Here is a 16,315-nt window from a genome sequence, read left to right as displayed (position 1 = left end):
TGTATATGAACATTCCAAGCTATCTGGGAACTTCATATTTTTGTTTGAGATGGACATGTCTGAGATTTTTTACATCTTCCATTATAAATGTTTGAATTTAAAGTTTGCATTAATAATTTTATTCGATATTTTAATATTGGATAACATGTTTGAAGTAACTACTCTTGGTAGAGGAATTCCAGACATTTTGAAAACTCCAAAACCACTGAACTGAACAGTTGATGTAGACAAATATTAATTGTCAGAATTTAATTTATTAGATGATGAATGTTCTTTCTGTAGTAGATAGTTCCCCCGGTAGCTGTTTTCTTGGCCTTCTTTTTATCTATATGTAATTAAGGTTATCTTTTTCTTCTAGCGACACGGTCCAAGCTCTTAGATAATCTACTGAGGCACTTAATTATGCCCATCATTATAAAGTTCCTCCTTATATCTAACCTGAATTTCTTTTGTCACCAATTGTCCCATCTACATAAAATAAATTCTCACATTCCAGTTTGCAACCACCTTGTGTGTGTTGAATACTTTGATCACTCCCCGGTGAATCCAATATAAGGTATAATATTAAATATAAGAGGAGCAAAAAATTTAACAGACAAACAAACATCTTCTGAACACATTTCTTCTGAGAGCTAATGCTTTGCTCTTTGCTCTTGGATAAGGTCTCTTTGCTTTTTGGATAAAATTTTGCATGCCAGCGTCCAGGTTTTATGTAGACAAAAAGACTTAAATCATGGGTCACCTCAAGATACAGGTTTACATCAGAAATGCTGACAGATCCTTAGTAAAGCTGTCACATGCCTGTGGAATGAAGTGCCTTTAACCCCACTGAATGCTGATGTGGAGATTTAGGACTCTACGAATTCTATTAAGTTACTCTAGAGAGTTTATCTGAGACTTGTATCTGGTGCAGTAATTGCATCTATTACCATTTTTCTTACCTTCCTTGGTTCTTATTTTTCATTTTTGTATAAAATGAAAAAAACCTTTCTAAAGCATGAATATAGACTAAGTCATGTATTGAACTTTCCACATACTAACTGAAGATTTATAGTAAGCCCAACCATTTGTTTGGTTTACTTTTTCTTTCAGCTTTATATTTGAGGAAGATTATCCTAAATAAGGAGATGCTAAAGCCTTGCATTTTCCTAAATGTTTCTTCCTATAATTATAAATATTCTGATGATTATTTTAAGTTATTTACTGCACTATTTCCACATCACTTTCTGTGGAAAAGCCATATGATAGTCTAAATTTTATGCATTTATACATATATATAAATATATGAAAATAAATGTTTAAAGAAATTAAATTCAGTTTTCATGGATCATATGCCATTGAATTAACTTCTTGAGTTAATTTTTTGTCTTTTTTTTGCCATGGTGTTAAAAATGGAGGGATATAACTTGAAGCAGTAGGGCAGATATTTTTTTTCTTCCTCTGTGGGTTCTCTACACTTCGCCTATTAAACCATTGAGAAAACAGTTAAGACCTCATATCAAGAGAAACGTAAAACCCGATTCTTAAAGCATTTGATTGATTTGGGGTTTGAATTAAAATTTTATTTTTTTCAGTTGCTAAATCACGTTTTTATTGTGTTATGAGAGGCTTACCATGTTCATCCAAACAATGCATTTAGTATTAATGCATAATGTAACTTGTTAACAAGACTTATAGGCAAAAGTTAAGAGAATTCTACTTTTCATTTAATTCTTTTTACAGGGAGGGTAATCATTATAGTATAACAATGTAGATAAGAAAGAATGGAAAAGAAAGGTATGAGGGGGCATTCAGTATTTGTTCTGTCTTTTCAAATTTTACAGGAAGAGCCATATGTAATGTTCAAGAAATCAGATAAACCTTTGTATGGAAATGATCGATTTGAAGGTTATTGCATTGACCTCCTCAGGGAGCTGTCTACTATCCTTGGATTTTCCTATGAGATTAGACTGGTGGAGGATGGAAAATATGGAGCCCAGGAGGATGCCAGTGGACAGTGGAATGGAATGGTTCGTGAATTAATTGATCATGTAAGTTAATTTTTGAGGCTTTCTACTATCCATTTAGATTTCAATTTTATCTGTACAATTTATGTAACATTGTACAGTAGGACCATTTGAATAGTGGTGCCTTGGAGAATGTTTAAAAGAGTAATGCAAGTAGATACACATCCATGTTTGTTTTTTTTTTTACTCCAAATTCTGTTTGTTAAACCGAGACTATTTTACATCTGTATTTTGTCAGTAGGCAGTGTTTTATTTCTGCCAAACTAGTTTTGCTCTTCCATGGCATATTTCTTAGTAAAAATAAAGAACAAATAGTACTCAGAACTCCTTTTGGTGAACAAATATCTGTTGTTCATGTTTTTGTGTTTGTTTTTTTTTTTGTGACAGAATATATATTTTCATTAATCCATAGAAGTCAGAGCTCCTCTGATAGTGGATCTGAGACACATAAATTATTTGATATACACAGAAGAAGAGCATATTTCTTGAAACTTGAGCAATTAAGTGCAAACAGTAAGATAGCAACATATACTGATGCAGTAAAGTAGTGAAATGTTTTAAAAGTGATACCATTACAATTACTTTGATCTGACATTAGTTTGTGTTCTTTCAGAGTTGGTCATGCCAATTGAATTCAACTTTTTAGACTCATTTTAGATTGTAAGTTTTTTGAGAATTATGTTGCTTTGCCTTTTAGCATTTATCTGAGTGAATTACTTAAGAGATATTTGATCAAAGCATTTAAGATAATGATATTCTGAACATCAGTGTAGCTTCAAATAGGTAGAAGGGGAGATTATTGATAATTCAAATGAAACTTCCTAATGATGGCAGAAACTTCATGGATAACTTGAAGATTAATTTTCACTAATCCTTCACTTTAAGATTTCAGCACATGAGCAGAACATGTGCTAATCAAAATATTAATGTTTACTAAGAAGGCTTTCATCTTTCCATTTTCTAGTAAATAATCTGATATTTTTGTTGCAGCAGATATTATGTCTAGTTTCTAACTTGTAATATAAATGTGTGGGAGTATTATATTATCTTTGTGTATGTACTGTACCTCATGCACATACATATAAAGTAAACAGATATTTTGCTAGACTCTCCATCTCTGTACATGCACAACTTCACACATGCACAATGCACAGGCATACATCATTATTAGATTTGGTGGTTGTTAGATATTATCATCTGAAATTATTCTCTAATGGTTAGGATCAGTGGTGAGAAAATATTTCTTACATAATTCTTTAGAGATTCAGAAAAAAACCTCAGTAACGAGGTAATTCATCCCTACTGTTTTCTTCAACAAGCACAGGTGTAGCGTCCTAAGCTTTTGTGAAGGTAATCTGTAAATAAAACACTTTTAAGGATGTTGCAACAGTGAGAGCTATAGGACAGCTTTTCCAGTCCTTTCCTCTTGATAGCATAGGATGGAACGTATTCATCTTTCTCCTTGCATAAAATTAATCTTAGATTAAAGTGTATTTTGCCCATTCAGATGCTGCTTACATAAGAATAAAAATAGTTTAGATAGTATGCAAGTGCATTTTGGAAGATGTAGTCTAACCTCTTGGCTTGTATCGTGTCAAGATTAGTGAGTTGAGCCACCAGGTGTTAAATTCCCATGCTATGCTGAGCCTTCACAGAAAAGCTCTTCAATTTCTAACTTTTTTTTGTATTTGAGTGAATAGGTATTATATTTCAAATGTTTTCAATTTTTTAACTAAAAATTTTATCTAAAAGCTGTTTTTCAGGAAATTATACAAAACAAAACAAAAAACAGTGTTATAATTTTAAATTCTTTTACTAGTATCTCCCTAGACTGGAGTTCCAATAGTTTCTTAATTTCCCAGTAGTTAACATTTTCCTTCTAAATTCTATGTATTTTTATTCATTGTTATCCTGTATATATATACGTGCATTACATTACTCATATGTGCAATTTCTGTTCATCATTGCGTATTATTTATATGCAATGTTGATATGTTTTATTAGTAAGCAACATTTCTGACCTGAGAACTGATAGATAAGAATTTAGAGTATTTCAGATAGACAGTTACTATGTTTGATGCTTCAATTTTTTTATTCCTTCACACATCAACTTAGTTTTCACTTTCTTTTCCTGTAGAGAATATTTAATAAAGTGTCAAAAAGACTGTTTTGTAGAAAGTGAGTTAATGAACTGATTTTTATTTAATTTTTATTAGTTTAAATACTTAATATAGCATATCATTAAAATGATTCAATACACATTTTTTAACCTGAGTGTCTAATTAAATAAAAAGACCACAAAATGAAGATAGTTTTCAAAGTTGTGGAGTATCTACATGCATTTACTAACTATATTTAAAATTTATTTTTATAAATTTTGTTGTATGTACTTAGGTTGTATGTACTCAAAGATTTAAATGAAATGAAGATAATGTTATCAGAACTGATCTCAGCATATCATGTAGGTCTCAGACTTGAAATTAGGTAGCATGAACAGAGAATGAAAGCTGCATTAGGCTTTTTGTGTTTTCAGTACATTTTCCTATGGTTTACTCCATTTCTTCTTTCTTTCACTGTTACGTATGTTGTTTTCAAATGCCATCATTCTGATATTAGCTTCCAAACAATGACTAGTTTCCTTCTGAATAAATGATAAGTATTTGGAAAATGAAAAATGAGTTTAGTAATCACTGACAAGTACCCTTTAACAATTGAAGGAAAATGAATTCTTTCTGGAAAAAACATTGTTATCTATTGCTGCAAATGGTAAAGAAACACCAACTAGAAAAGCAAGATAAGATTTTCCATTTTAAATGGAATTTCTCCGATTAGGCTGCCTGATCTATTTGCCACAATGAGGGTTCTTTTTTTTTTTTTTTTCCTATTTTCATCTGGTTAATTTAATATAAAGATTTGAGATATTCAGGGCAAATGGGTGGGGCATGCTAAAATTCAGGTATCTCCATCCTTTATGGATGTGTACTTGATAAGGAAGTATTTTTTTGTACTGACTTGATGTCTTTGTCCTTATTTGCATTCAAATTAGGACAGACTTAATTGAACTACTTTTGGACTGGCTTATGAATTCTGGCGATTTCAAGTTTGTCTGTGGCGCTGAAAAATTGTTATGGAATTGTTTCATATTAAATGAGATAGAGTAAGTGTGTAAACTATTTTTCACTGTAGACAGCAGGTAGTGTTAGAATAAAAGTATATAATTTTACTTCTATTAAACAGTCTGTTTTATAATTCCAGAAGTATTTCAAAACATTCTTATCATTGGGTTCTAAAACAAGTAAGTAACTGCTATGTTATATTTTCCCAGGGATATAAATGAAAGTTAAAAATCCACTGGGAAGTAAAAGTTACTATAACATATCACTGAAAATCTTTTTTTTTTCCATGGCTGTTAGAATGGTTCTTCTACAGTGCAAAGCTTTTGCATTGCAAATTGTCTTTAAGGCTTGCAGATCTCTTTTGATTCATAAATAGTTATATAAAAGGTCCAGCTTTTAAATATTGACTACTCCTTTGTTATATGTAAAATTTTAATGGGAACTTCCTTTCATTTCTTAGAAGTGTAGAATTTTCAGCATGGAGGAAGGTAAGATTTACACAGTTGAGCAATTGGAAAGCACCACTTAATTTGAATTAGCTTTAGATGTAGACTTGAACTTCAGGTATCGTTCGTATTTTTTAAAATCAGTACCTTACACAGTAATAAATGTTTACACATGAAATGCTTACATTTATAAAATTAGTGGCAGTGACAAACATATTAGTGGCCTTTTGTTTTCTCAATAACAAAATACTTTCTGATATTTATGTAAGAGGTTTAAAATACCCTTGGAGACATCTTCTGGCAATAACTTTTTATTTTTGCTACTTTTTCCATCTGATTTCAAGTACTTATGTTATTGAAGGATAGATCCAAACCCTTTTTATTACTATATGAAAGTTAATAAAAGCTTCAAATAAGCAACTATACAGATTTTTTTGGTTTCTAAGATGAAGAAAAATCTGAGTAAAGGAATTTAAGTTTCTTCCATCTTTTTTTTTTCCTTTTTCTTCCTTCCCTTCCATAATACAGTTTCATCACATTGGAACATACTACTTATCCTCACATTCATAAAAATCTCTGCCTAATAGAGCTTTGTTAGGAACTGTTAAGGAGTTCTTTTGCCTCTTCTCTTTAATGACAGAAGCAGTCTTCCTCCTTGTAATTTTCATGCAAAAGATCTAGCAGATTCTCAGTACAATGCATGATGGTTTAGCCATTTGGCTTCTTTGATTAATGAAAATCTCTTAAGATTTGACAATAGATTAAGAGCTTGCAGAAGGAAGAATGAGCATTTTGACTTTTTGCACCAACATTGTATGTGCTGGAAAATGAAGCCTGATTTACTGCTAGTGCTCTTTATAACACCATACCTGCTTTTCAGCTTCATCATTTTATCAATGAACACACCACACCTGGAGACATTTCCAAAGCTATGTCTGACACTTAATCCTTACTTTGTGTATTATCTTCTATATTTTACAAATTATACTCCTAAGTTAATGTACTGACACTTATGCATATGCTCTTACTTATTGAATGCTTTTATTAGACCACTGTCAAAATATTTCCCCATAGAGGATCACTGGATTTTAACATCTGTTCTGTTTAACAATGTTCTGCTAGTTTTCATCATCTTGTTCAAATAATAAGAATATTTCACAAGACAACCTACTTATTACTGCAGAGGTAGAATATGAGTAGTGACTTTGAAAACTGGTTTTGCCTAAACTACCTGAAGTTGGAAAATTCAGATCTGTGGCACAATTGTTTAGCTCTCCTCTTTTGTGCTGGCTACTAGTGACTGTAACTTGCTCAGAACTTGCTCTCAACATTCTGTTACAACTTGAAAACTGGGAGACATTTTAGGTGTTTTCCTCTTTTTTTTTTTTTTTCTCTTTCCTTAGAGAATGCATTCAGGTCTTGCCATATCTTCTGTAAAACTTGAAAAAACAGCCTTTCATTTTTTGTTGTTGTTGTTTTTTCCATGCCCATACAGCACTAAGATCTTTTAAGGTCTTTCTTTTATATATATATGCACTTAGCAACTCTCTTTCCTTGAGTAGACTAATCCATTTCTTGAGGTCTATGGTCTTCTCTGGCTTGAGCTAACATTTGATATGCATGCTTTTATCTAACAGTATTGTGTAAGTGCTGTTGCAAGTGCTTCCTATTACTTATTCCCTTTTGAATCATGAGGCCATCATTAGACCTCCTTGATATTTTTCTTGTGTGTGTTTTGCAGATTCTGCAGCAGTCACTATTAATAGTTTTTCACATTTCATCAGAGAATTTAACTCTGAGTCAATAAAAAAATGTGGTTTTGTTTTTGTTTCCCAGGTTAAAATAGAAATGAAAAGGACAACTTATTGACTATAACTCTTTAGATCAAAATCCTTTCTTCCATTAGAAATTTTTCAGCAGGTATTTTTTAATCAATTCATGACATGATATGTTCCAGGACCCCAAGCATATCTATATAAGGCAGCATATATGAAACAGAACATTAATCATATTCTAGAACATTACATTTGACAGCAAATTGGATATCCAAGGTATCTCAGGCAGTACACACAAAAGAGTTTTCGTAGACCTTGGTTAGCTGAACTGCTCTTTAGACTGCATCATCTTTATTGATTAGACCTCCACTAGCTGCAGTGGGAGTTTAAACTTCTATGGACTGAGCAGTAACTTTTGGGGAATTTTTATTGTAGTACCTGAAGAGAATTAAAAACAAGTTTTTGATTAAATGTTAAAATATTTAAAGACAGATGCATTGGATAGTGTTTTAATGGCATAAGTGAAGCTTAAAGGAGACTTGAAAGATACAATAGAAGTATGCCAGCACCAACCATAGGAGCATTGGTATCAAGTGCCTTGACACAGTGTTTGGCCCCTGTCTAGTGCCAGTTCTCTTTCCTGTTGTGGCCCCTGGGCACTCACATCCCATGTTTCTTACAAGACAATATTGTTGCCCTTCTTATGTAATCAAGGGAAATTTTACTCACTTGCATGAAGTCTACTGTCTCTGGTATTCCTACTTCCAGTCAATTTAACCTGTTCTGCAGTAAAGCCTTCTTGCCCTCAGTGCCAGGTTGTTCATTGCCCAAGAATTACCATTGATGAGTAATTACAATCTGACTTTCTCCTTTGCAAATGACACTTAAATGCCTGGTTCCACTTGAGCTTCTTTAAGCTGTCTAGGACACCCACTTAGTGCTGTCATATCTAAAACCTGTGACAGAGCAGCAGCTAGAGGCAGATCTTATAGCATGTTGCAAGCTCTAGTCCACTTCACATAGGGGTTGAAATAAGTGCCCAGCCATCTGCCTGCTATAATACTAGAATTGTTCAGTGCCCTTAATGTATTTCTACACATGTATATATGTCTATTGTTCTAAATATTCATATTATCTTTCAGTACTTATTGTTTGTATGCTTTCTTTTCCTCATTAAAACTGCATTTCATTTCTTTGTGAAATCTTCTCTGGAAGTCTATAATATAATTTATAAAAAATTTGTAATATGCCAGAAAATATAGTTTGTGCTTTTTCTGACTTTCAGTCTAATTGCTAATTAATTAATCCACAATTTTAAGTGCTCTGACCTTTCATTTACAATGCCTTTTGACCAAAGTTGAATGAACAGCAACAGGTATATCCCCCCCAAGCAACTAACAGTGTCTCTCTTGTTGCTTGCTCTTCTGTTTTTCCCTTAAAACCAACTGAGTATATCCAGTCTTACAGAATCTCTTTGCAAGTTCTCATCTTGAATTGTGAATTCATCAGTGTAGTTCAGTCAGACACGCCACATTGCTTAACACCTACTATTTAATTTTTGTATTATTGTTTTTTTTCTTTTTAATGTTGAAACATAAAAAATTGGTCTTCTTCATGATCACATTATTCTCAATGATTCTAATTAGTTGCTATGCTCACAGGATAGCACTTAATTTGCAGGCTTTTCACTCACTCGTGAAGGCTTTAAATTATATTCTTATGTGAAAATGTACAAACAGATTCTAACATGGAGTGAATATTATGCAGAAAAGAAATGCAAGCTTAAGACAGAGTGCTGTAGAATCTATGCAAGAATGCCAAAGAAAGAAATATAAAATGTCAAACAAAGAAATCCTAAGCCAAAAGCAGTATAGTCAAATGTTAATTCAGTGAAGAGCATAGGAAAATTGCATCTATGAATTCCTTACTAACAATGAAGAAAAGTTTCTTGCTATAATGACAGAGAGGAGTGGTGGAAAACAACAGGAAGATTATTGTTTGTATGTGTATGTCTGCTGAAGTGAAATATATGTGAAAGCTAGAATTCCCCAGTAGCAGTGTTAATTTCCATTGAGGCCTATCCATTTTATTGGATAATTTTGTGTGTCTACATTTTTGTTCTCTTTTTCTCTTCTGGTTCAGAAAAGATTGGTCACTGAGTTTGGCCCCATTTAGTAGAAACTAAATTATCTGGAGAAAATTGATGAAACATTCTCTATTCAGATATGTACTTTTTCTCCAAAGAAGTTATTTGCAATTCTGTTTTTCATTACAAAAGTGATTTTTATAGTTTATCGTATTCATTCAGCTTATTTATTCTTTGGGCTGTTTCTACAAGCTGTGCTTCCATGTACAGAGAAGATCAGAATAAAGATGACCTGTACTGGAAAAATTGATTGATACCACATTTCCTACTCTTCCATGTGTGCTCAAATCATTTTCAAAATTAACGGTTAAGAGCAATTTTTACAGGCTTGGTAGATCAGGGATCCATAAATTCTGCTCATAGCTCTTGTGAACACACTTTGTGTTCTTAAGAAATGTTGCTACTTAGCTTCTGCTTTGGCTTCCTTCATATGGAAGGGGCAACAGGAGGATTTTTAAAGATTTTTGGGGGACCTATATAAATCAGCTAGATAGATTCATGGAGAAAGTACAATAAAATTAATTTTTAGTATTGTTTATGATAATGAAGGCTCAAAATAAATAAAGAAAATATTCAAAAGTTTATCTTCATTTCCAAAGAACTTCTAAACATCTTGAAGTGAACTATTCAGGTAGGATCATCAAACTGTTTCAGGATATGTTGGGAGATGTGTCCCTGGGAATAATGCCCAGAATACAATATCACACATACCATTTGAGGAATTGTGAGGTGTCAACTCTGATCTATTAAACTTGTAGCATCAAAGACAAGTTATTTGTTTAAGAAAATTTAAAAAAAATTCAGAGTTAAAAAGGAAAAGAGAAACTATCTGCACAGCCTCACTTAAGTCCAAAATACATGAAATGAAACTGGTATCTGATATTTTCTGTGCGTGCTGGGAAGAAAGTAAAGTTACTTTGCCAAAGTGGTTTGGCATTTCTTTACAGTCAAATTTTTCCTTACCTCTAAGAGCCTGATTAGCCATAAGGTGTGGCAACTTCTAAAGATGAGCTAATTCTCTTCCTGAGAATCCTGTATGTGAAATACTTAATATACATCCACACATACATAGGTTGCTCCAAAAGTAATACCTCCTATTTATTTCCCTGGAAACTTCAACCAGTACAAGTACATTAACACCATTTAATAGAACAAATTCTCCTCTACAGAACAGTATTTTTTCAACACAGTCACCATCGTTAGCTATACATTTTCATCAGTAATTAACAAGAGCCTGCTCTGCTTCTAAAAATCTGCACCAGCTAGGTGACCCACTGTCACAGTTCCCACTGCTGAAACATACCAGCCACTACCTCACTGTGCTCATACTACTGTTTGCTCTCTGTAAATGTTGATGAATGTCAATGGGTGCAGGTTTTTTTTTTTTTTTAAACGTATAGTTTAATAGTTAGTCACTATTTTGTTGGACTTCACCTCAGCTGCCATCTGTCACATGTCAACAAAATGTAATGGAATACTGGTGGGAAAGTTTAACCTCTACTGCCTTACCACTAACATCTGCTTCTGATGTGGGTCAACATAATAAAATAGAAGGCATTATTAACAAGAGCAGACCTTGTGCATGCATATACCAAATGACTGCATACATGTGCCTCTAAAGAACTGCCATATATTACGTATCAGGTGTGTGGCCTGATATTAATAAAGTGCCAGAAGAAATGGGGAAGCATTATATACACTTGTTAGAAATGTATTGCCCAGGGCACTGTATAACTAACTGACATACTGAGATGAGGTTTCGTACATAAAAAGCCATAAAGTTTTTTTAAAAAAAGGTTAGAAGTTGCCTTTAATGTTGCTGTCAAGTTTTAAAAAAAATGAAATATAAGCTTAAAGAAAGATTTTTTACTTCTTGCTCTGCTTTAGAAATGTACACAACAATGTTATTGAGAGAAAACATTTTAGTGCCAAAAATATGTTCTCAACTATAAAAATTGTGTTTAAGGCATGATTGTTTCTATGTTAAAAATAAAAGGCTCGTTTAGATGTATTTTGTTGAATTTATTTATTAATTTATTTTTAATTAACTGGACTGGTATTGAAAAATATTCTACGCAGTTATTCTGAAATTATCTTGTAAAAAATTTTACAATATACAAATTCTCAATTTATTCTTAAAATTCATTATAATTGATGATCTTTACTAGATTTTTGGTAGTTTATCTGGACAGAACAATAATGAATCACTTTCAAAATCTCAAGAGCAGCATTCAGAACCTGTCAGTTCCATGTCTGAAAATTTTAAAGTTACTTTGAAAATCATCTTTCCAACCCTCCAGAGAACTGCTGATTTAATAATTCTGAGATATAAAGAGAAAGCTACCATAATATCTACACTTCTACTATTTTTACAGCATAATAATAAGAAAAAATGGGTCAGTTATGAAGAGCTATCATTTAAGCAGTATCATTGCTGTTCGCTGAACTAATCCTGTTAGTTGTTCTTAAAATCTGCATAGTTTGGAGTTTTGATGACAAAGAAGCTCAGATTACAGTGGCAGCATGATTTCAAATATCACTCAAATGTGCCTGAATAGACTGGAGCCAGGCACCAGCAATAAGTGCAGTTGTATCCACCATATTCTGTGGAACCAAGAAATAATATATTTTAATTTTGGGCTTACAAATCTTATGTGTAACTCCAAGCAAGTCCCAGAAAAGGCTACTGTGGCATGGTAGGGAGGAGTAGTCCCTTTAAGCAGCATCTGCAGTGTGGTGTGGGAAAATCCTTCATTTTTCTTAAAGCTGATTGTTAATAAGTTTATGCTAGTATCCTTAGCATGGATGTTGGAATTGAATGCACCCTCAACAAGCCTGCAGATGACCAAGGTAAGAGGTGTAGTTGGTACTCTGGAGGAAACGGATACCATCCAGACAGATCTTGAAAGGCTTGAGAGGTAGGCTCGTGGGAAACTTACGATGTTCAGCAAGGCCAAGTGTAAAACTTGCACCTTGACTAGTGCAATTCCAGACATCAGTACAAACTGGGTGATGGATGAAGAGTTTTACATGACCCAGCAACACATACTTGCAGCCCAGAAAGCCAACCAAATCCTTGGCTGCGTCAAAAGAAGGTATGACCAACAGAATGAGGGAGGTGATTACCTCCCTTTGCTCCTCCCTCATTAGATTTCACCTGGGGTATTGCAACTGGTACTGAGTTCTGAAATACAAGAAATATTTGGAACTGTTGAAGTGGATCCAAAGGAGGGCCGCAGAGATGATCAGATGGCTGCAGCACCTCTTCTACGAAGACAGGCTGAGAGATTTGGGTTTGGTATAAAGAAGGTCTCCAGAGAGACCTCACTGCAGTCTTCCAGGTTCTGAGCAGCCTGATCTAGCAGTAAATCTCCCTTTTCATTGCAGGGGAGTTGGACTAGATCTTTAAAGGTCTCTTCAAATTCAAACAATTTTATGATTCTGTGATGATGAAGGAGAATAGGGAAAGAGTTTTTACCGTTGTATGTAGTGATAGGACAAGGTGTAACAGTTTTAAACAGAAAAGGGGTAGATTTTGATTAGATATTCAGAAGAAATCAGAGGGTGGAGGGTGGTGAAGCACTAGACCAGGCTGCCCTGAGAAGCTGTGGATGTCTCATCCCTAGGAGTGTTCAGGACCAGGTCGGATGGGGCCCTGGGCATCCTGAGCTAGTAAATGATATCCCTACACCTTCCAGCACAGAAGGGTTGGAAGTAGATGACCTTTAAGGTTCATTCCATCCCAAGCCATTCTGTAATTCTATTAGATAAGCTTTATTGAATTTAATTAACTGTTACACATTTTTCAAATGAGTTAGCTTACACATACCCTAGGCAGAGTACAGCTAAATTAAGATCTAGTGCATAAAAATGCTAGATCGTTCAAGTTTGTTTTTTTTTCCCACAAATTTATGCCAATGCTTTTGGATAATAAGACTGATATTGTTAGCCATTATTTATAATTAAATATATATAAACAACTGTATGATATTCTATGATAAGATTTGTAGTACAAAAACACTTTTATTTCATATTCTATGGAGTTCTCTAAATTAATTTTTGTTATTATTTATAATAATAATTATAATAGTTTATAAATAATTGTTATAGTAGTTACGACAAGGAAACCTTCCCACAGAGGAGAAGTAAACAGAGTATGCAGAATTTTAATGTAACACAAACAGAACCTAGCAATCCTCCTTTCTTGTAGATTTCTACAGTAATGTAGAAAGTAGACTGCACCGAGTACTTATAGTAATATGAAAGAAGAAAATATCATCCTTTAAGATGGAGAACAAAGACTGAAGATTAAGTGCTATTAAAAAATAAACTATTCAAAATAGTATTCTAAATCTTGAAGGCACTTTGATAAAGCAGGATGGAAATAGCTGCCAGTGATTCAGCTGACTGAACATTTTCCTATAAAAATGATAAATTCTGCTTTTTTTTTGTCCTCCTGGACATTCTCTTCCTTGTTCGAGCATATCTCTCTGTGCTTGACGTATTACTCAGATAGATAGACAAAGAATATGAGTGCTATTTTTGGGTTTATCATGCCATATCTTTGCATGATGGAGTGAATACAGGATTCTGATTTCCTCATGCTTGATATAATTAAAGTAAGAATTTACTGAGTAGCATTTTCCTCCTGTCCCTGCTGCCTACTGTGGCATTATTGCCTGTAGTGTGTAACTTCACTGCATGATATGGTTACTCTTTGTGTTGCTACAGCTATTCTATTCTGCCCAGGACTACATTTTATGTTGGAAGGTCCTTGTCAGACATACTTGCTTCTAATTGCTATTGTAACTTTTATTTGGGGCAAAATTTCACTCCTACAGCAACTAGCTTATCTTCATCAGTCTTAAGATGCTGTCGTAAAAAAACCTTTATCTTAACTACTCTAAAGTCAAGAATAAGTGCTATTTAGGATTATGCTTTCAGATAAAGCTTTTTTTCCTCTAAAACACAGTCATACATGGTTCTGTTATTAAGTGAATGAAGAATTATTTGTTAAAGAACTTATGGAAAACCATTTTAAGATGTATCCATTTGTTTGTCTTCCTTTAGATGGACAAAATTCTAAATTTACATCATTCATTCCCATTTCATCCTGAGACATTAACTAAAATAATTATCTTATTTGTATATCTCTGTTGTAGAAGACTGTAGGAGACCCTGATAATGCACTCCTGGAAACTATACTCCTTATTTCTCTTACATTCAGTTATGAATGAAATAGTTACCGAGATAATTGAGTATTTTGGAGATAAAATATATCTGATAAGCAAAATGATTAATTTTTGCAATATTATACTTTTCATGTCAGTCATTCTAGCTGTATTTTGTGTTTTGTGTAATGTTTACCCAGCTCCAGTTTTGCCACGTGTCAGGAAGAGATATCCTACTTACAGTCACTAGTAAACTAAATCTGAAAAATGCTAACACTAGGCATGAAACAGTACACATATTTTGCAAAATCAATCTACTTGTTAACATATTTTTACCCTCTGTTTGACTTTAGAAAGTGTACAACATTGTTATCTGTTTGGACAGTGGAACTGGTGTTATTAGATCTGTGAAGTTACAAGTTCTGTGCAGAAGTCAGACTGACAAAGATAGTTGGCATAATGAAAATGATTTTTATCTTGAATTTACAGATCATTCTTTGAACTTAATGTGCTGTGTGTGAAGTAGTATAAGGATGAATGCATTTTCTTCTGTTTTTCTTACTTTTTGTTTGTATTTTATCTGAAATTATGAATTCTGACTTCATAGACACCACAATCATGTAGAAACTTTAGAATAAGATTATTTCCATTTCCTTTTGCTTCTTTTGACATTGAATATATTACCTCCACTTGGTACATTTTATCTGTAGCAATTGCAGTGAGAAAGTATAAGTTTCAGGGAATCACTCTTACATGTTGTTTTCTGCAGTATCAGAAAATTATGTTATTTGTTTGATCTTCTAAATTGGTCTTGCTCTGAACAGGAAGTTGAATTAGGTGTACTCCAAATGGCCCTTTCAACATAAATTACTCTGTCATTATCTGAAAATAGCTCATCATATGCTGCATTCATACTGTACCTTCTTAAACAAAACATAAGAAATTACTCTTAACTAATATTTATAATTAATTTAAGGAGTTAGAATTTAACCAGATAACTGATATATACAAATATTTTCTTCACACCATAGAGTGTATGATAGCACCAGGTAAAAGCAATGTTACCTGGTTCCTTGCAATTTTTTCACAGATTGTGGACTTGTTAAGAGAATATAAGACAAAGTATATGAAATGACGGCAGGATGATTGAGCATATTAAAAAAAAAAGATTATAATCAGAGACCCATATCTGGACATATAATCTGGTAGAGAGGTCTCCCCACTCCCACATCTGTCCCTGTTGCAGACTATGTTGTTCATTCTCAATTCTGAAGATAATTCTAAGATAGCAGGATAAGGATCTGTATTTTGGGCCTATGCCTCCTAGACTGGAGTATCTGATTGTCTTGTTCTGTCATATGAAAAATACATTATTTATCCTAATGCTATATTTCTTAGAGCTTTTTTCCACTGGAGATACTTGCAACAACTTACATTTACACGTATACAGCTTTGATGATCAAGGGTTGAATTTCCAACAGTATTTCTTAAAAGAAAGTATTTGTTATTTGTAAAGGCTCAGTTCATATTTTATGACCAAAATCCAGAACTGCTAGTGGCAGTATTTTCTCTTTCTTTGGGTACCTATATCTTCTGACTTGGCTTCAGACTCTAAGGGTAAGGACTGATACTTTTCTGTCAGTCTAATTATTTTT

At 33.3% G+C, this 16,315-nt stretch overlaps 1 protein-coding gene across 11 annotated transcripts in view; it reads left to right on the top strand.

Annotated features, from left to right (window-relative positions):
• The window catches only part of GRIK2 (glutamate ionotropic receptor kainate type subunit 2), a 371,621-nt gene that overhangs the window by 220,925 nt on the left and 134,381 nt on the right, over positions 1-16,315 (top strand). For all 11 annotated transcript variants that reach the window (XR_005858537.2, XR_006938767.1, XR_005858538.2 and 8 more), the window contains one exon: positions 1,824-2,030. Coding sequence is in view for 8 of the 11 variants with exons in the window: in XM_040697879.2 (XP_040553813.1) it covers positions 1,824-2,030 (207 nt within the window). In the remaining 3 variants the exon portion in view is untranslated. The remainder of the gene's footprint in view (positions 1-1,823; positions 2,031-16,315) is intronic.

This window comes from Gallus gallus, chromosome 3, assembly GCF_016699485.2.
Source record: "Gallus gallus isolate bGalGal1 chromosome 3, bGalGal1.mat.broiler.GRCg7b, whole genome shotgun sequence".
NCBI lineage: Eukaryota > Metazoa > Chordata > Aves > Galliformes > Phasianidae > Gallus > Gallus gallus.
Note: the sequence above shows the minus strand (reverse complement) of the source record. Positions and strands in the feature narration are given on the sequence as shown.